This window comes from Pseudorasbora parva, chromosome 15 (assembly GCF_024679245.1).
Source record: "Pseudorasbora parva isolate DD20220531a chromosome 15, ASM2467924v1, whole genome shotgun sequence".
Lineage (NCBI taxonomy): Eukaryota > Metazoa > Chordata > Actinopteri > Cypriniformes > Gobionidae > Pseudorasbora > Pseudorasbora parva.
In genome coordinates, this window is record NC_090186.1 from 1,342,407 (window position 1) to 1,363,811 (window position 21,405).

Here is a 21,405-nt window from a genome sequence, read left to right on the forward strand (position 1 = left end):
ACTTTTTCACTTATTTTTCTCTAAAAAGAGCTCAAACTTCAGTGTGATCAACGTATTCAAGGTTTATGAGTTAAAGATGGAAATGTCCTGCTTAAAAAAAGTGAATAAATGGGTTATTATCACTGCATAAATATAATTTAGTACTATAAAATACAAAATATTAGGTAAAATATTATTGAACTAAAATATTGTACAATCATTTCACTGAAATAAGTCATTTTTGACAGACGCACAAACACAACTAAAGGGGTTAGAAATGAAAACGAGCAGCTGATCCGTTTCCTGAGCCCGTCGGCAGATATTTGTTCTGCTTTTAATCGTAAGCTCGCTTCATTTTGATCATTTTCACCGAAAACAACATATTTTGTCATTTGGTATCTCCAGTAAATGCTTCTTGATTTAATATTTAGACATCTGTACTAGAAAACAAGACAAACACAGAGGAAGAACATCCCTTTAGTGCAGTGATCAGAAGATTGAAGATACTTTGTTGTAAGATGAATTAAATTAACATATCTGGGGGAAGTCATTGTTATTTTACTAGTAAAAATTGTTTCTCTTAAACATTCACAGAACATATTGAAGTATAGTCTTTTCTTGAATTTATTCCTCACACGTCCATTACTCGCTCTTAAATGAACCTTCAGAAATCCTGCAGAAGTTTAAACACATGTCTGTAAAGCTTTAGACTATATTTAGTCTCTTCCAGGATTGATAAGAATCTCCTGTTCTGATTGGCTTTATTCAAACCTGTGATGTTTATGGGCAATAAATGCATAAAGCATGAAGTGCGTTACACAAGAAATCAGCGGGCGCTAAAGAAAAAGACTTTTATTACAGAACTTTACATTTTCTCAACCGGTGTAATACCCAGGATCCTCATGCCATTGGCCAGCACTGACCGGACGGCGCTGAACAGACACAGCCGGGCCTGAGGAAACACACACACACACACACACACACCCTGTTAGCACTGGTGCGGCTGCTGATCGGGAGTGCTGTGTGTGTATGGTGTTGTGTTGTGTGTATGGTGTAGTGTGTGTGTGTTCACCTGTGCCGTCTCCGCTGGACTCCCCTTCACGGGCAGCTCTCGATGAGCCGAGGCCACCAGGTGACTGAAAACACAGCAGAACCTCATCAGAACGACAGCCCATAAACCCGGCAAAACCACACCAGAACACCAGTGTACCATGAAAGCCTCGTTCAGACTCAGCTCAAACCCAATTTCTGTGCATATCCGACTGGAATCCAATCAGCTCTCAGGAGCTCAGTGAACTCAAGCGTGGGGCCGTGATAGGCTGACACCTGTGCAATAAGGCCATTCCTGACATTTCATCTCTACTAAATATTCCACGCTCAACTGTTAGTGGGATTAGAACAAAGAGGAAGCCATTGGGAACAACAGCAACAAAGAAAATAATGCGGATATTCTGGAAAACAAAAGTGGCATGGAAACTCAAGTCGGATGAGAACAGTAGCGATACACAATGTGGACAATTTAATAATCAATAATAAAGTCAATAATTTAAATCCAATCCAATCGGATACACACATAATGGTATTTGGTCTGACAGTGTGAACATAGCCATAGGGTTACCAATGCTGTACTAAAAACTGAAACGCTTCTCCTTCCTGTTTTTCATTGTCAATATTGTTAAAACACAGGCGAAGAATAAGCAGAAACCAGCGATAGAAGCATAAAAAAATATATAACACCATCAACATTAACCATCATATCCATCAAAACTGCTAATGTTAGTGAAGCTTTGAGGTGTTGATGGTCTCCATCTGTGTTTGATCATCTCTGAATATGATCCACGTGGAGTCTTTGACAAACACAGGATTATCTCCGCTCAACTGTTGCTCTTTAATGAAACTGACCCTCATTCAAGTGTTGATCAAATAAGATAGCATGAAGCTAGAATAAAGCAGAGGCTCTGTTCTTTCTTTTGATAAGTGCATGTTAAGATATTCATACAAGATAATCTAAACTTGTGAAAATTATGAAAAACACACACACACACGCACACACACAAACACACGCACACACACACACACTGATTTGAACTGTGCCGAGATGATTGACAGTAATTATGGCTAGCCTTCAGCTACACACACACTCCGACGTGTTTGCTGCTCGTTCTTCAGGAGAGGGTGTGGTGTGACGATCATGTGATCATGAGCACCTGAGGGTCATGAGGAAGTTGACCAGGTGTCGGGGCTGCAGGTCATTCGCCGACTGAAGAAGAACTTCATCATACCTGCAAACAATCAGACAAAAGTGTGTTACACTTTCACACTGCGATCGGTCAATGTTAAAGTCTCCACGAAATCACACGCTGAGCAGTGTTTGAGCACAAGTTTTTCTACATCAGTGTCAGTGTGTGTGTGTGTGTGTGTATGTGTGTGTGTGTGTGTGTGTGTGTGTGTGTGTGTGTGTGTGTCTTCACATAGAAATGTGCTACTTCATATCGGTGTGTTTACTGGGAAACATTCGCACACATCTCACGGCGGTGTGTATTCCACCGTTGTGTCATTGATTATTTTGTGACTTATGATGTGAGCTGTAAAACAAACCCAACTCATCCTCTCCATACACACTACAGCGTTTACTGGGGTGGAGCGACGCTGCCTGTGATGCTGTCAGACCGGCTGCACTGATGGATGTGTGTGTGTGTGTGTGTGTGTGTGTGTGTGTGTGTGTGTGTGTGTGTGTGTGTGTGTGTGTGTGTGTGTGTGTGTGTGTGTGTGAGAGAGAGAGTGAGAGAAGCTGACGCTCACCTCAGCAGGTGCTGGAGAACCGACACACTCCTGCTGTCCATGAGAGGAGAGACATCACGGCACGAGTACGACTCACTTGCGTGTCTCCTCAGCAAACTAAACACACACACACACACACACACACACACAAACACACACGCTTTCTGTTAGGATTCGGATATAGTGTTTAACCAAAAGCCATATAGTGAGTGTTTGTGAGTGAATGTGTGTGTGTGTGTGTGTGTGTCTGTGTGTGTCTGTGTGTGTGTGTGTGTGTCTGTGTGTGTCTGTGTGTGTGTGTGTGTGTGTGTGTGTGTGTGTGTGTATGTGTGTGTGTGTGTGTGTGTGTGTGTGTGTGTGTGTGTGTGTGTGAGAGAGTGAGTGTGTGTGTGTGTGTGTGTGTGTGTGTGTGTGTGTGTGTGTGTGTGTGTGTGTGTGTGTGTGTGTGTGTGTGTGTGTACCTGCAGAGCCGGGCGTGTGTGTACTGCAGAAACACACCCGTGTCCCCTTGCGCCTGCAGGACTTTGTCCCAGTCAAATTTATAGTCCGACATCAGAGGACCTTTGAAGTCCTGACAAACACAATAGATAAACGTCACCACACACCCGAGATCATGATGCTATAAACACACACACACACACACACACACACGCACACACGCACACACACACACACACACTCCTGAATTGCAATAAAACTGCAATCAATATAATTCGTGCCTTGCAGGCAGATGAACACAATAGATCACACATTCAGAAGTGAAATGCAGTCAGTCAGGCTCGAGTGCATAAAGGAACCGGTCTGGCGCTAGAGTGTGTGTGTGTGTGTGTGTGTGTGTGTGTGTACCTGTATGATTAAGGCGCTAATCCCAACCCTCTCGGCCGTCTGCTCCGGTTCCTCCAGCACTTTTGAAGCTACACAAACACAAAAACTGGTTAGTCGTGCCAGAAGGCAGCAGAACACGTCCCCACCTGTCCCCACGGTCATCAATGAGCCTTGGCCGCCCATGACCCTGTGGCCGGTTCTCCACTGGTCCTCTTGGAGCACTTTTGATAGATACTGACCACTGCAGACCGGGAACAGCCCACAAGAGCTGCAGTTTTGGAGATGCTCTGACCCAGTCGTCTAGCCGTCACAATCTGGCCAAACTCGCTCAAATCCTTACGCTTGCCCATTTCTCCTGCTTCACACACATCAACTCTGAGGACGAAATGTTCACTTGCTGCCTAATATATCCCACCCACTAACAGGAGCCGTGATGAAGAGATCATCAGTGTTATTCTGATCGGTGGATATAAATATATATTTTTCGGTTTTCAAATGAAATTGTACTTTTACACTATAGAGCATGTGTGCAGAAACTATAATCTGAGCATCTCACTTGTGGATTGCCTCATGTTGTTGATCATCCGGCTCCGAGCCTCCTCCAGCACATCCTCCAGGAACACCACCTCCCCACGCCGCGTGCTCATGCCCTGCACCAGCCCGAACGGCACATGATGACACCTGCACACACACACACACACACACACACACACACCATGTTGAGGTTTAGATGAACACAAGTTAATAAATGTTGTATATACCGCTCATTGTTAGCTCTTGTTCGATAATGTTAACACCTAAAAGCTTAGAAGGATCTGTTCCAGTAGCAAACATGAAAATGTGTAAATATTGATCTTCATTTTTAGTGCGAGATCTCGGCACAGTACGAGATGAGCAGCGGTATGTTCTTTTAAATAAGCACACGTCAGTAAACACACCACACACACACACGCTGCTGCGAGGTGTTTGGTTAGTAGGTGTGCCAAACGGGAGCTTTACTCTGTTTTACAGCCGTTATGTTTGATGAAGGTATATTTTGAGAAGGTGTGTGTGTGTCCTGAAGGGGAAGGGAAGCACTGGATCTGTGTTTGAAGAGCAATAATGATGTTTATGAGTCGACAGCTGACGGAAACTCTAGCCGCAGGTCATTAATAAACGCCATGTGCCATGCTGTACTACTTCACTTCAGAATTAACATTTCCTGATGATTCGTGACCCCTGCTGGCAAAATGAGTCGCAATGAGAGTGTGTGTGTGTGTGTACCTCTCTGCCCACTGGTGTCCCATGGCTCTCAGGATGTGGAAGAGCTGCTGGAAGTGGACGGTCTGACTCTTATCTGTCTTAAAGAGGGAAGGAGGACTGAGCAGAAGCAGCAGGTGAAGGAGTCACATGACCCAGTGATGTCAATCATGGCTGCTCTTACCACATAGATCATCTCGTCAAAGCCAAACGTCTGCTTCCTGTCCAGCGCGGCGGCAACGTCTCTGAGAGCACACAGAGGTGAGATCCGTCAGTTACAATGAGTTTTTTTGAGAAAGTAAAAATGCTGAATGTTTCCTGTGATGGGTAGGTTTAGGGGAAATGGTAGAGGCAGAGTGTGTGTGTGTGTGTGTGTGTCACACCTGGTGATGTACAGGGACGTCCCATCACTGCGCACTAAAGTGGTGTATGACGACATATCGCCCGTCCTAGACAGATCCACCACACCCGTGCCCTTCCTATTCAACAACCAATCACACACGTTTATAAAACATTACATTCACTGATTAAATACGGTTCATTAGCTAAATTAATGAAGTGTCTATGACTGACACGTATGCATTAGCTTAAGCTCGTATGTCGATCATGTAATCCAAATGTATGATGTTGTATGTGATTGTAACTCATAAAGTGTTAAGTGTGAGAGTGTGTGTGGTCAGTACTCTGTGGTCTTCAGCAGGCGTTTGGTCCTCAGCTCGTCCAGCACACTCTGAGTCTGACCGTCATGAAGAGACTCTCCAGAGTAATGGTCAAAGTCCACGCCTAAACGCTGAGAGAGAGACAGACGGGTCAGACGGCCGTCGCTGAGGTGTGCTGTGAGGTTTAAAGCGGTACTTCAGCGCTGGGAAGATGAATCTGTATTTAAACTGGGTCATTAATGTTGTAGAAATGTGAAATTATTTTTTTAATTTGGTGCCTCCTAGACTGAGAAAAGACAGAAAATGTATTTTTGTCTCATGGGGATGAAAGACTACAATTCCCAGAATGCTTCGCTGCCCTGTCAGGCCATTCCCAAAGCCACCGCTATTGGATTACTGTGACTGAGTTAGAGAACAGACACTACAATGAAACACTGAACGTGTGTGTTCAATATAACGATCAGGTCGCCGCGCAAGTCTCATAGCACTAACTCAGATTAGGAGTCAGATTACATTTAACGTCATAAATGAGCTGATGAGCTCTCGTGATGAGAGCTGAGGTAATCGCGACCACATTCGCGGCATACATTCACAACACGTTTTCAGTTCATGCCTTTGGAAGCTTAACTTTCATAGAAATTAATTTGAGAAGTTAAAACACTTATATTACACTTAAATTAATGCCTATAGCTGAGCTGTGCTGTGAGTGTGATCTCCATTCCCCATGCACGAGTTGAAAACATGCGGAAATGGCTCCCTCTGCTGGCTGTAGTCTTTAGGCTCTGGGAAAACATTCCTCTTGTGACGCAAATATCATCAATTTGCTCACGGGAGGAATTTTTCCAGAAATAAAATGCATAAATCTCTCGTCTCAGGGGGATATAAGAGGGGGGAGCACAATCATTTGAATATAATCCAGTGTTTCTACTGATACAAAGCCATATGCTAATCGCTGAAGTAACCCTTTAATGGACTGTAGTGACCCTGACCTGATAGATGCGTTTGTACTCCAGCACAGTGATCTCCCGAAACTGCCTCCAGAGCTCCAGAGCCTGATCCTCACGCCGCACCAGACGCCTGTGAAACTCAGCAGCCGCCAGACGCACACTCGCATCGCTCTCGGCCTCGCGGTTCACCTGCACATACACCTGAAGGACCAGAGAACACATGAGACGTCTCTGATGGACAAACAGATGTAATAGGCATCGGTGTCAGTCATAACTCGTGTGTGTGTGTGTGTGTGTGTGTGTGTGTGTGTACAAGTGAGTAAGTGTGTTTGAGTATGTGTGTGAGTGAGAAAGAGGAAGTCTGTGCGTGTGTGTGTTTTGAGTGTGTGTGTTTGTGAGCCCAAGTGAGTGAGTGAGTGAGTATGAGTGTGTGTGTGTGAGTATGTGTGATTATGTGTGAATGTGTGTGTGTGTGTTTGTGTGAGTGAGTGAGTGAGTGAGTGAGTGTGTGTGTGTGTGTGTGTGTGTGTGTGTGTGTGTGTGTGTGTGTTTATGTGTGTGTGTGTGAGTGAGTGAGTGAGTGAGTGAGTGAGTGAGTGAGTGAGTGAGTGAGTGAGTGAGTGAGTGAGTGTGCATGCACGCAAGTGAGTGTGTGTGTGTGTGTGTGTGTGAGTATGAGTGTGAGTATGAGTGTGTGTGTGTGTGTGTGTGTGTGTGTGTGTGTGTGTGTGTGTGTGTGGACGGACCTCAAACAGATGCTCCAATGGCTGCGTCCTCAGCTTCTCCTGAGAGCCGAAGCGCTCAAAGCCTGCGCCCAACAGACCTGCGCACACACACACACACACACACACACACACACACACACACACACACACACACACACACACACACACACACACACACACACACACACACACACACACCCTCATCAGTGACCGCTCAGACCACAGACAGAGAACATGTCCATGAGCTTTCAGGTGTATCTGTGACTGTAGGGAAGGGTTTAAAGTGCCGCTCTTATGCCATTTTAAAGGCTCCTGATTTAATTTGAAGATCTCACTACAAGTTTACATTCAAGATCAAAAACACTGTAATTTTCTGATAATAGCAGCATCAGCTCTCTTACATTTCTGCATTTGGCAGACACTTTTACCCAAAGCGACCTACATTGCATTAAGGTTACACATTGTACACTGTTGTCAGTTCTATTAGCATTGCCTAAAGCGCTTCGGTCAAAGATTCAGTCTCTCTAAACCCCGCCTTTCCGGGAGTCTGCTCTGCTCTGATTGGTCAGACGGTCCAGTCTGTCATGATTGGTCGACTCTGAAAGTGAGATCGAATTACTGACGACTCTTTTCAATCCAGAACTGTTCTTTTATCAGGTGACAATAACTCCTTTCATATGTCTCTGAAACTGCAGAGCTTTTACATTCACAAGCATCTCTAATACACACCTTTCAGACTTCTCCAGGTTCATAATGTTCACATTTACATTTTAACAATTTAGCCCAAAGCAACTTACACAAAAAGGGGAGAGCAATAGAAGCAACGAAACAAACAAGGGCAACAACCTGTAAGAGCTGCAAGAGCTGCAAGAGCTGTAAGAATTAATGTTAACTCACCAAACTGCATTCCCCAGTCCCCCAGATAATTGACTCGGATGACGTCTTTCCCCAAGGCCTTCTTTAGGTTGGCGATGAAGTTTCCTGCAGAGAAAGTGTTGAGAAGAACGGCTGAGTTAAAGCCACAGGTCCAGTGTGCTGAACACACACCTCCACCTGCTGGAGACAGAGAGTAATGCCTCACCGATTATAGTGGAGCGAAGATGTCCCGCATGAAATCTCTTAGCGATGTTTGGAGAGCTGTGAGAGAAGAGAGTCCAGAGTGTGAGGCTGAGAATGTGTGTGTGTGAGAGAGAGTATGTGTGTGTGTGAGATAGAGTGTGTGTGTGTGTGTGTGTGTGAGAGAGAGTGTGTGTGTGTGTTTCCTTGTTTTGGCAATACTTGTGAGGGCACAAATGCCCTCAATTATATAAAATATTTCTCAATAGTGAATGAAAACAACTCAACAGTAAGGACATGTGACTGGTCCTCACTAGTTAAAAAGGCTTATAGATCGGCCAAAACATGTTTTTATTTAAATCTGTTGATCTGCAGATGTTTCTGTGATGGGTAGGTTATGGGGCAATGTGTGTGTGTGTGTGTGTGTGTGTGTGTGTGTGTGTGTGTGTGTGTGTGTGTGTGTGTGTGTGTGTGTGTGTGTGTGTGTGTGTGATGGGTAGGTTTGGGGATAGAAAGTATCATTAACCTGATATAAAATCAATGGAAGTCTATGTAATCTCCTCACTAATATAGTGAAACAAACATGTGTGTGTGTGTGTGTGCGTGTGTGTGTGTGTGTGTGTGTGTCACCTGAACTCCACGAGTGTCCGGCCGCCCTGAAGATGCCGCAGGAGTTCACTGTTCAGGCCGAACCGGTCCGGCTCTGACTGCAGCTGATCTAAGAGTTTCTGTGACGAAGCAAACAAAGGATGAGAGAGTAAAGTCACACTGAAGCAGTCACAGATCTTCATCCGCTGTGAGAGCCTCTGTTCACCTGCGCCAGCATCAGTTTGTTCAGTCTGAAGTGGATCGTTCCTCGGCCAGCGACGGCCTCCTCCACCACAGCATCCGGCCTGATCTACAGCAGAGCACAACATCCTCCAGAACTCACTCGCAAACGCACAAACCCGATTCCTAAAGAGTCTGAACACTGGACAAACTGTGATTAAAAACAGAATGCAAAGATGTGGACGTTTCAAATTTCAATATTTTTTTTAGAATACAACAGAATACATAGCAAATGTTTAAACTTAGAAAAAAATATAATTTTAAGGGAAAAATAAGTCGATTTTCACGGCATCATCACATCTCAAAAAAATTGGAACAAGGCCATGTTTACCGCTGTGTGGCATCCCCAAGCGGGTAATCTAGCGCTCGGGAAGCGTTCCCCCCATAGGGGCGGCCATTGCTAACCAAACCATCACCTGCTGTTAGCATCCCATTGACTCCCATTCATTTTTGAGTCACTTTGACAGTGAATAACTTTACATCTGAGGCGTTTAAAGACTCCATTTGTCTGTTGTTTATTTCTAAAGAAACACGACAATGTATAAAAGGCTCCGTTACCTTGTATCTTACACTATCGCCCCGTAGAAGCTGTTTTTGTAAAAATAGGCTAACGATTGCGTCATAACCAACGCGACTCTGTCGCACAGTTGAGAAATTACCGTATAGACCTGAGGAGACGCTCGCAGGCAATCTTTACTGTCTATGAGACAGTCGGGGGGACGTGGAGACATAAAGTCTGATAAAGTCAAGGGGGAAGAATGAGGAGAAGCCCATAGTGAGCCAAAAGCAACGGGAGAAAACTTTTAAACAACGTGATTCAGCTTTCGCTTTCCACAACTACTAGAAGACCTACAGCTGTCAGACAGGAGGCTCACGTCACATCTACGTCCTCAAGCTCAGTCTGAGCCGGCGCAGTTCGCTCCGCCATCAGGAAGTGAGAGCCCCTAGGTTGACTTCATTTTTCGGTGTTGAAGTCTTTGGGTTCACTCTGTCCATTTCTTTTACTGTCTATGGGCATCCTCTCTTCTTTTATATCAGTCTGCAAACGTCTGTGGACTGAGGAGAGGAGCTGCTCAAGTTCAGGAACAGGAATGTTGTCCCATTCTTGTCTAATACAGGCTTCTAGTTGCTCAACTGTCTTAGGTCTTCTTTATCGCACCTTCCTCTTTATGATGTGCCAAATGTTTTCTAATGGTGAAAGATCTGGACTGCAGGCTGGCCATTTCAGTGCCGGATCCTTCTTCTGCTCAGCCATGATGCTGTAACTGATGCAGTGTGTGCTCTGGCATTGTCATGTTGGAGAATGCAAGCTCTTCCTGTGATCCTCTGCCCATCTCGACTTCTGATAGACACTGCCACTCTGAGATGCTTTTTTATACCCAATCATGTTGCCAATTGACCTGATAAGTTGCCAATTGCTCCTCCAGCGGTTCCTTATATGTACATTTAACTCTTCCGGCCTCTTATTGCGACCTGTCCCAACTTTTAAGGAATGTGTAGCTCTCATGAAATCCAAAATGAGCCAATATTTGACCTGACATTTCAAAATGTCTCACTTTCAACATTTGATATGTTGTCTGTATTCTATTGTCAATAAAATATGAGATTTGTAAATTATTGCATTCCTTATTTTATTCACAATTTGTAGTGTCCTAACTTTTTTCGAATCGCGTTTGTACATATCACAGAAAACAAAGCAAGAGTCGTTCCCCAGAACACACTCGAGTCCAGTCCGTGTCAGTGCTCTCACCTGATTGGCCAGCGCCTGTGTTTGGGTCTGCAGGTCTCCATCAGGAGCAGCTCCGCTCCGCAGCAGAGAACTGACCGAAACCCGCAGGTCAGCCGAAGCCCTGAGGTCACACACACAACCGCTGACCTTACACTCTCACGGGTCATTTAAACACACAGATCACATGCCATAATCAGTCAAAAGAGCAAACACACTGTATGCAGTGCACTTAAAGGCACAATATGTAAGATTTCAGGATTAAAATATCCACTAGAGCAGTGTTATATATTTTGTTGATGGCCCGTGTGTGTGTGTGTGTGTTTCCTATCAGTGACATCATCTCCACATTACCCTCCGGTGTTATTGTGTAGTAACACATGGCAAACACTTTTTGTAAAAACATGAAAAACTATTTTACTCTTTAAATTTATGTCAATTGGAAAAAATGCTCATTTTGTAATAATATTGAGTCTGATTTTTGATTGATTTACTTTTTTTTTCTGTGCAAAAATTAATTTAACGATAACATTGAATGTGAACGAAATTATCTGTGATTATGATGAGCATAAAGACAAAAATATTGACCAACATTATAATTCTAAATGTCAAATTCTTCATTTGTCAATGGAGACTGTGGAAAACTCCTTTCTAAAGAGCTTTCTGCTCAAAGTTGCTTAAAGCCTCACTTAAAGGCAAAATTGTCTGATTTCTTCAATATATCTTCTTTTGTGTTCAGCAGAAGAAAGAAACTCAACAAAATGAGGGCGAGTGATTTTTAGGTGAACTGTCCCTTTAAGACTGTGAAAATATTATGTATCTGTATGCCCTTTTGTGTATGTCTTTATTTTTTTGGATGTACTGACTTTGGCCAGCATTTATTGTAATGTTTTGTTTAGTGAAAAATAAATAATAATAAAGGTGATTGTAGGTGTTTATGGTAAACCGGTGCTCTTACTGTTTCTTTGACACTGGCACTGCAGAGATGAGCGGGATTAAAGCATCTTCCGACACTCCGCACACCTTCGCGAGCTGCAACACAAGCAGATGACATCTTTGTTTATGTTTTATTAAAGTTTTATTAATGTTACAGTGAGTGTCGCGCGCGTACCTGCAGCGCGACGCTCCGCCTGAAGAAGCTCGCCATGTGCACGCGCGCGGGAGCTCAGTCCAGATGTTCACATTAAACTACATGAGGATGGACATGAAGGGTCAGTAATGCTCGTGCTCTGAGGAGAGGACATGAGTTTGAGCATCCGGAACTCACACGCGGACCATTTTGTAAGTTTTCACAATAAAAGTCCTCAGGCCCCTCCGGGCGATCACGTGTTTCTCCGTGCCTTAAACAGGCAGTTCACCCAAAACTGTTAAATCTGCATGGGCGTCGGAAGCAAATAAAAAGTGGGTGGGTCAGTAGCGGCTAAGGCAAAATCTGATAGGTGGGGAAATTGTTTTGCAGGGGTCTGGGGGTTCCTTATCTAGACTAGAAAAAAAATGATTTCATATATGTGATTTCCTGCATTATGGTGCGTTTTAGGCCATATCCCTTTCCTATACCAAAAAAGACCTCAAACCAAAGTTTTGACACATATCGCGAGCATAGGTTCGAATCCGCCTTTTGCCACACTCGCTCTACTCCCTTTCCCCATCACATATCAGATCGGAAAGGTATTTATTTTCAATAAAAAAATTGAAAATATTAGAAAAGGGGAAATAAAGCGTTTAACATGTGTTTAATAATAAATTTGATAGTTTCTCGGTTAAGGGGTAGTCCATGTAAGCAGATGTGCTGAATTAGAGACGATAAAAGTGAGTGGGTCCAATATCATTGGTCTTAAAAAGTGGGTGGGTCTCTCTATCCAAATGTTCCCGGGGGCGGGATTATGCAAATGTTTGGGTTAGTGATGTCATTAACTGGTTTTAGTCCCTACCAGCCGTTTGTTTTAATCCTTAAAGAGAGATTTCTGTAAAAGAAAATACAGTGGGTACAGAAAGTATTCAGAACCCTTAAATGTTTCACTCTGTTATATTGCAGCCATTTGCTAAAATCATTTACGTTCATTTTTTTCTCATTAATGTACACAGCATCCCATATTGACAGAATTGTTGATATTTTTGTAATTTATTAAAAAAGAAAAACTGACTTAGCACTCAGTCCTCAGTATTCAGACCCTTTGCTGGCACACTCATATATTTCACTCCGTGCTGTCCGTTTCTTCTGATCATCCTTGAGATGGTTCTACACCTTCATCTGAGTCCAGCTGTGTTTGATTATACTGATGGGACTTGATTAGGAAAGCCACACACCTGTCTATATCAGACCTTACAGCTCACAGTGCATGCCAGACCAAATGAGGTCAAAGGAACTGCCTGAAGAGCTCAGAGACAGTGAAGCATGGTGGTGGCAGCATAATGCTGTGGGGGTGTTTTTCAGCTGCAGGGACAGGACAACGGGTTGCAATCGAGGGAAAGATAAATGTGGCCAAGAACAGGCATATCCTGGACGAAAACCATCTCCAGAGTGCTCAAAAACTCAGACTGGGCCGAAGGTTCACCTTCCAACAAGACAATGACACCAAGCATGCAGCTAAAATAATGAAGTAGTGGCTACACAACTCTGTGACTGTTCTTGAATGGACTTTAACCCAATTGAGCATTTCTGGAGGGACCTGAAAATGGCTGTCCACCAACATTTACCATCAAACCTGACAGAACTGGAGGATCTGCAGGAGGAATGGCAGAGGATCCCCAAATCCAGCGGTGGAAAACAGTTTGAGAGGTCTGATATTTCTGTTTTTCTTTCTTAATAAATCTGCAAAAATGTCAACAATTCAGTTTTTCTGTCAATATGGGGTGCTGTGTGTACATTAATGAGAAAAAAAATAACCTAAATGATTTTAGTAAATGGCTGCAATATAACAATGAAAAATTTAAGGCGGTCTGAATACTTTGTGCCCACGGTCTCCCCTTGCTTTGAACTTTGTAATTTTGCAGATGTTGTTTCTGCTCAAACAGCGACACTTCACACTCGCTAAAGTTAAATCATAATCGAACACACATTTAAAACAATCCCTTTCCCCTTTAGTACACAAGTAAGAACAAACACTAGTTATGTAAACATTTTATTTGTGTATATTTTTCCCAACATAAAGTCATTTAAACTACAGGAGAAAAAACATAATGCAGAGGAAAGGGAGAAAAAAAAAACTAACTAACAAAAAATAAAATAAATACAAAGCATGAAAACAGACTCCAATCAATCAAAATAAAAAGCAGTATTGGATTTGTACAGGAAAACTAGCCAGGATGTATTTACACAACGCAGTCTCCAAAAGTGTATTCACACAGTCTCACATTTATCATCTGCAGTGAAGAAAAGGCATCGTACAAAACTCAAACACAAAGATGAGAGGTGACAGGTGACTGTATAAAAGGCATCGTCAAAGCCTAATAAATATCCAGGGTTCGGTAAGAGACACACTGAGCGAGTAATAGATGAAGGTCCATATATGGGCGACGCCGGCAGGAAGCACTCACTGTGGGGAGAGAGAGAGAGAGGGGAGAGAGAGAGGAGAGATAGAGAGAGAGAGAAAGAGAGAAAACGCACTGACAGAAGCCTGACACACACTCTGTGCCCAGCGGGGAAAGATGCGATTGGCACTGCTGGAGATCCAGCCGGAGCCGCTCTGAGTGTCAGGAGCTGAGATCCACCGGACACGACCACGGCCGCTCAGGACACATCTACACAAAAACATCATCATCATCATCATCATCATCATCATCATCACCAACACAATCACCATCACCATCATCATCATCATCAACACCAACATCATCATCATCATCAAGGGTGTCACGATTTCGATTTTAAATCAAAATTGACCAAAATTAAGTCACAAAATTCTAATTAAAAAATGCAATCTTCGATACTTCCACACCTCCATGTCACGTCCGGAAAAACACACGTGTTGAAGTGCTGTGAGTTAACCTCCTCTAACTAAAGCTTCAGCCAGTCCAAAGATATCATGGCAACTGCAGATGTTTTATTCAACGAATAAAACGAGACGAAAATGTTAGGGAGGGACGATTAGAGAAGAGATCCTTCAGAACTGATGCCCAGTGTAAAAGATGGACACATCTGGATTCAGCGGATCTAACTGCGGCGAAACCAGAGGAGGAAAACACACGTCCTTCAGGCTCACGCATTTCAAAATAAGAGTCAGTGTGTGTTTAGGCATTTAATAAGAGCTACGAAACCCCAAGAAGAACGCATCTCACAGCTACGGGGATTCCCTCCATGTATAATAACGCAGGAGACAGTTATTGAAGGTCTGAGCAGCGCATGTTTAGTTGATTGCTGGACCTCCAGAGCAACACAGAGCTTCCTGACTGCACAGCACATTACATTTGATCAGCTTTGTTTGTTTTGTTCTGAACGTCACCATCTTCAACTGATGGCAGGTTATTTAGCTTTAGTTTTCAAATGACTGAAGATATAAGTTGTTACATTATGTTGTTAACAAATGTTTTAAATTTGACAATACGAACAAAGGTCAGATATTATATTGCATACAAGTCTAGTCTAAAAATGGTAGAATCTAATCGAACCGTGAGCTTAGAATCAAAAATGTAATCGAATGGAGGATTTGACGAATGGTGACACCCCTAATCATCATCATCATCATCATCATGAGTGTGTAGATGAGGACAGGAGGATACGTACAGCTGGCCGGCTGCTCTCCAAACCGCCTCATCAGCTGGTCATGGGTGAACTTCACGAAAGCATCGTACTGTTCTGGAAGACAAGACACAACTCCATCACACACACACACACACACCAGATCCCAGGCTCAAAACTGCACATGCCACATGTAGTTGTTGATTAGGGCTGGGCACCGGTACCTATAAAACCAGTAGAATATAACCCACGGTGGGTACGGGAAGTATTTACACTCTCTTAATTTTTCACTCTTTGTTATATTGCAACCATTTGCTAAAATCATTTAAGTTCATTTTTTCTCATTAGTTTATACACAGCAACCCATATTGACAGAAAAACACAGAATTGTTAACATTTACAGATTTATTAAAAAAGAAAAACTGAAATATCCCATGGTCATAAGTATTCAGACCCTTTGCTCAGTATTAGCAGAAGCACACTTTTGATCTGATACAGCCAGGAGTCTTTTTGGGAAGGATGCCACATGTTTTCCACAGCTGGATTTGGGGATCCTCTGCCATTCCTCCTGCAGATCCTCCAGTTCTGTCAGGATTGATGGTAAATGTTGGTGGGCAGCCATTATCAGCTCTCTCCAGAGATGCTCAATTGGGTTTAAGTCAGGGCTCAGGTTGGGCCGTTCAGGAACAGTCACAGAGTTGTTGTGAAGCCAGTCCTTCGTTATTTTAGCTGTGATTAGGGTCATTGTCTTGTTGGAATGTGAACCTTCGGCCCAGTCTGAGGTCTTGAGCGCTCTGGAGAAGGTTTTTGTCCAGGATATCCCTGCTCTTGGCCGCATTCATCTATGGCTTTCTTGTGTATTTTATCCTCAATGTTTTTTGAAATGGTCTTTTGGGCCTGATTGTTCTTGTTTTAAAATGTAATTGTTAAATAAATCAAAATCTTTCCCTCGATTGCAACCAGTCGTCCTGTCCCTGCAGCTGAAAAACACCCCAGAGCATGATGCTGCCACCACCACGCTTATTGTACAGGTGATGAGCAGTGCCTGGTTTTCTCCACACATACCGCTTAGAATTAAGGCCACAGAGTTCTTTCTTGGTCTCATCAGACCAGAGAATCTTATTTCTCACCATCATGGAGTCCTTCAGGTGTTTTTTAGCAAACGTTAATTTGTCTTGCTCTGAGGAGAGGCTTCCGTCGGGCCACTCTGCCATAAAGCCCCGACTGGTGGAGGCCTGCAGTGATGGTTGACTTTCTCCATCTTTCTCCCATATCTGCATCTCTGGAGCTCAGCCACAGTGAGCGTTGGGTTCTTCTTTACCTCTCTCACCGAGGCTCTTCTCCACAGATAGCTCAGTTTGGCCGGACAGCCAGCTCTAGGAAGGGTTCTGGTCATCCCAAACGTCTTCCATTTTAGGATTATGAAGGCCACTGTGCTCTTAGGAACCTTAAGTGCAGCACACATTTTTTGGTAGCCATGGCCAGATCTCTGCCTTGCCACAATTCTGTCTCTGAGCTCTTCAGGCAGTTCCTCTGACCTCCTGATTTCTCATTTGCTCTGACCTACGCTGTGAGCAATAAGGTCTGATATAGACAGGTGTGTGGCTTTCCTAATCAAGTCCAGTCAGTATAATCAAACACAGCTGGACTCAGATGAAGGTGTGGAACCATCTCAAGGATGATCAGAAGAAATGGACAGCACCTGAGTTAAATATATGAGTGTCACAGCACAGGGTCTGAATACTGAGGACCATGGGATATTTTAGTTTTTGTTCTTACTAAATAAATTTGCTAAAATGCAACAATTCTCTGTTTTTCTGTCAATATGGGGTGCTGTGTGTACATTAATGAGAAAAAAAATAAACCTAAATGATTTTAGCAAATGGCTGCAATATAACAGAATGAAAAATATAAGGAGGTCCGAAAACTTCCCGTACCCGCTGTATATAACCAGTATGGATCGGGCCGAACGCAGATTTCGGAGCCACTTAAATTCAAATGTGCTTCCACACACGATCCCAGCCAGCTCCAGACTAACATTAGAGGTAAATATACCAAAGTTAATTTAATCAGAAAATGACTTATTTAGCATTAATATGTGCAGTTACTTATAATGCTGCATGTCTGTTTATTGGAACTGTAAGCGTGAAGCTCCGAGCTTGAGTTGCCGAGTATGAGCTTTAGATTATCATTAAACAGGTACAGCGGAGAGTGTGTGTGTCTCATGAGGGCAGCATGCGGCTCATACCTGCGAGTTTGGCTGTGAGGATCTCGTCGTACTCTTCCCGAACCTTGTCCTCGCGCTCCTTCAGCAAACGCTCACAGATCATGCCCACCTGCTTCAGTGTGAAGAGCGGCTGCTCCCGCCGGGAAGGGGAAGCGGAGCCGGAGCCTGAGGGACAGAGAGAGACTGTTCCTCATCACACAATCACTGAAGAGCAGAACATTAGCCTTAAACTGGAAAAACAGGCAACATTCATCGACAACGATGCAATGGGAGGACATTTGTGGGCCCTGATAATACAATAATTCATGGTTATTGCGTGTCGTCACACGCTTAGGGTTAGTTCACCCAAAAATGAAATGTATGTCAAACTCCTCACCCTAATCACACACAGTTTAAGATATTTTACATTTAGTCCGAGAGCATGTGCAAGTGTATGCACACTATACTGTTTTCAGCTGCTGACGTGTTATCTGGAGCGCACGAGCTCCGGTTATAGTCTGAGGGAGACCGCGCAGTCGCAAAACGCGGATTGAACACAAACGAGAGAAGCCAATGCTGAATAAAGTCGTAGTTTTTGTTATTTTTGGACCCAAATGTATTTTGGATGCTTCAAGAGACTCTAATTAACCCACTGATGTCTCATATGGACTACTGTGATGATGTTTTTATTCCCTTTCTGGACATGGACAGTATAGTGTGCATACACTTGCATACGCTCTCAGACTAAATATAAAATATCTTAAACTGTGTGTGAAGATGAACGGAGGTCTTACGGGTGTGGAGCGACATTAGGGGGAGGAGTTAATGACAAATTTATGCTACAACACAGCTGGCCACTTTCAGTTGTAGCGATGCTTTATTTCCCAGAGAGAACGAACACACAAATGGTCATTCTCAGTTTTTAAATATTTTTAAAAATATATAATTTAAATAGATTGTATACACTAATAGCAATATCGTATCGCATATCACATTACTTAACACGATATTGCATATCGCATTTTTATTCAATATCGCACAGCCCACGCACAGTGTGTGTGTTTACCCGTCAGTGAGGCTGTGTGTGTGTGTGTGTGTGTGTGTGTGTGTACCCGTCAGTGAGGCGGTGTGTGTGTACCCGTCAGTGAGGCTGTGTGTGTGTGTGTGTGTGTGTACCCGTCAGTGAGGCGGTGTGTGTGTACCCGTCAGTGAGGCTGTGTGTGTGTGTGTGTGTGTGTGTGTACCCGTCAGTGAGGCGGTGTGTGTGTACCCGTCAGTGAGGCTGTGTGTGTGTGTGTGTGTGTGTGTGTGTACCCGTCAGTGAGGCGGTGTGTGTGTGTGTACCCGTCAGTGAGGCGGTGTGTGTGTACCCGTCAGTGAGGCGGTGTGTGTGTGTACCTGTCAGTGAGGCGGTGTGTGTGTGTGTGTACCCGTCAGTGAGGCGGTGTGTGTGTGTGTACCCGTCAGTGAGGCGGTGTGTGTGTGTGTGTACCCGTCAGTGAGGCGGTGTGTGTGTGAGTGTGTGTGTACCCGTCAGTGAGGCGGTGTTTGTGTGTGTGTAACCGTCAGTGAGGCGGTGTGTGTGTGTGTACCCGTCAGTGAGGCGGTGTGTGTGTGAGTGTGTGTGTACCCGTCAGTGTTGCGGTGTGTGTGAGTGTGTGTGTACCCGTCAGTGTTGCGGTGTGTGTGAGTGTGTGTGTACCCGTCAGTGTTGCGGTGCTGCTGCAGGGCTGGGACTCGAGCTCGCTCTGCTGGAAGCTGTTCTCCAGGTGTCTCCTCTTCTGCATGCGCTTGTACTCCTGCTTGATGTTGCTCAGGATTTGCTCTGGAAGAGAAGCAGAGCATCAGGATCCGCACAGAGATGAGAGCACAACAAATGAGAAGAAAGCGGAACTGAACACTTCTGCTCAGAAGGGCTTTATGTGTTGATTGTTTGTGTTTTTCTTTGTTTACTTTTTATTCATTTTTGTTATTTTTTCCCACCTCACAATGAGCTGACAGTCAGAGCCCACATCAGTCGTCACACGAGATATTAATTTACAGCTCATACACCGATCGGGGTCAACTTCAACGCTACACACACACACACACACACACACACACACACACACACACACACACACACACACACACACACACACACAGCACCGCAGCCGCGTGTCGATCACGTCTCCAGTAACTCAGATCAGTTCATGTTGCATTACTGTTTTTGTCATATTGATAAAGTTAAACATCTATATTGTAATTATAAAAGTACATTTCAAAAATATTAAATTACTCGTATCATGAAATAAGATCTTGGTCACCCCAACCTGTTTTCATTGTCCGACTCCGGTTTGATCATAAAAGGCCGAACAGTTTCTGATATTTTCTGTGTCTGTGTGTGTGTGTGAGGTAATCAAAGCTACTGACATGAGCTCTTGAAGCTCCGCCCTCTTCCTGAAAGGGGGCGGGAGCAGCAGCTCATTTGCATTTAAAGGGACAGGCTCACCCTCAAAAAGTGACCATTTTAATCATTCTATAAAAATGATCTGTGGGGTATTTTGAGCTTAACTTCACACACACACACTGATACTTGTATTACATCTCGTAAAACGGGCTTTTAAGGAGCTCTTTAACCGTATTTACACTTCCACACACCAACTGTTGCACTCTTCCCCTGTTTACAAACATTAGCACTAGCTGTGATTTCTCCCACAGACATTTGTCAGCTAGTGCTAATGTGCTTCTCAAACAAAAACACCAGCAGGAAGAGACAAGCTGCTGGTACTTCCGGTACATGACGGAACACACAGATCACACACACATACCCGTTTAAAAATAAACAACCCCACAAACACGGTTAATAATCGGGGCGGACGACAGAAGTAGCTCGAGATCCGAGGCCTATGAGCTATTAAACATGATCAGATCTGACAGTGAGGAACACAGAGTTAGCATTTATTAGCATTTGCGCGTCCGTCCGGAGTTTGCACACACACACACACACCTGTGGTGAGGGCTGAGGAAACCCTGCCGAAGGGCGACGGCTCCATGCGCAGGTACTTCTGCGGGGACGCGCTCGAGCTCGCGCTGGACGGAGACATGGGCGCGCATCTCCTCCTCTTCGGCGACGCCTGGTTCATCAGAGGATCGAAATCCATAGTCCGTTTAAGAGTGGCTCCACAGGCCATCCTGGCGAAAGAGTGTGTTTGATCAAAGAAACAGGCGATCTCAGGGGAGCGAGACTCGATCGCGTCGCTTTTATTCAAAATCTGCGTCGACCGTTGGGTCAAAACCGTGCCTAAGTGAACACAGACGCGTGTGTGCGCGGGGAAATGGCGTTATGGAGTCGATCCTCCTCATGAAAGCACCGATGATCGCGGATTGTGCCGAGCTCACGTCCGACGCCTCTGGAGCGAGCGCTAGCCGGCTAACAAATATGGCGAGGAAACAAAACATTTGACGACGCCGCTTTTCTGCGCATGCGCGGGGGCTTCGCGTCGACGCTGGTAGTTGTAGTTCGTGCGAGACTCCACCTCGCATTGGTTTCCCGTTAAGACGTGATCATGAAAACTACAGTACCCACAACACCCTGCGCGCTTTTCTCTCTCAGGGAAGTCGCCCATTGGTGGTTTTTGGATTGTTTGTGGATTTGAAAAAAGCTCAATGTTGTCCTTTAATTACGCCTCAACTTTTCACATGATAACGTTTAATTGATGTGTGTATATTCAAACACTTATGTTAGTAATAAAACATAAATTAAAAGATACTAAC

The 21,405-nt window shown here is 44.2% G+C and overlaps 2 protein-coding genes across 2 annotated transcripts; both read right to left on the reverse strand.

The window, feature by feature from the left end:
* Nucleotides 1–816: 816 nt before the first annotated feature.
* Nucleotides 817–12,051, reverse strand: rars2 (arginyl-tRNA synthetase 2, mitochondrial). The gene is made up of 20 exons (XM_067416619.1): nucleotides 11,877–12,051; nucleotides 11,724–11,797; nucleotides 10,790–10,889; nucleotides 9,026–9,109; nucleotides 8,842–8,939; nucleotides 8,237–8,292; nucleotides 8,053–8,136; nucleotides 7,177–7,253; nucleotides 6,473–6,631; nucleotides 5,508–5,614; nucleotides 5,208–5,303; nucleotides 5,009–5,069; nucleotides 4,849–4,925; nucleotides 4,142–4,266; nucleotides 3,607–3,674; nucleotides 3,222–3,331; nucleotides 2,782–2,877; nucleotides 2,187–2,261; nucleotides 1,052–1,115; nucleotides 817–931 (listed from the first exon to the last, which is right to left on the reverse strand). Exons 1-20 carry the CDS (start codon nucleotides 11,910–11,912, stop codon nucleotides 845–847), a joined length of 1,734 nt encoding a protein of 577 aa, XP_067272720.1. The 5' UTR covers nucleotides 11,913–12,051; the 3' UTR covers nucleotides 817–844.
* Nucleotides 12,052–13,871: 1,820 nt separating this feature from the next.
* Nucleotides 13,872–21,089, reverse strand: akirin2 (akirin 2). The gene is made up of 5 exons (XM_067416628.1): nucleotides 20,639–21,089; nucleotides 19,352–19,474; nucleotides 17,692–17,835; nucleotides 15,489–15,560; nucleotides 13,872–14,506 (listed from the first exon to the last, which is right to left on the reverse strand). Exons 1-5 carry the CDS (start codon nucleotides 20,820–20,822, stop codon nucleotides 14,496–14,498), a joined length of 534 nt encoding a protein of 177 aa, XP_067272729.1. The 5' UTR covers nucleotides 20,823–21,089; the 3' UTR covers nucleotides 13,872–14,495.
* Nucleotides 21,090–21,405: the final 316 nt, after the last annotated feature.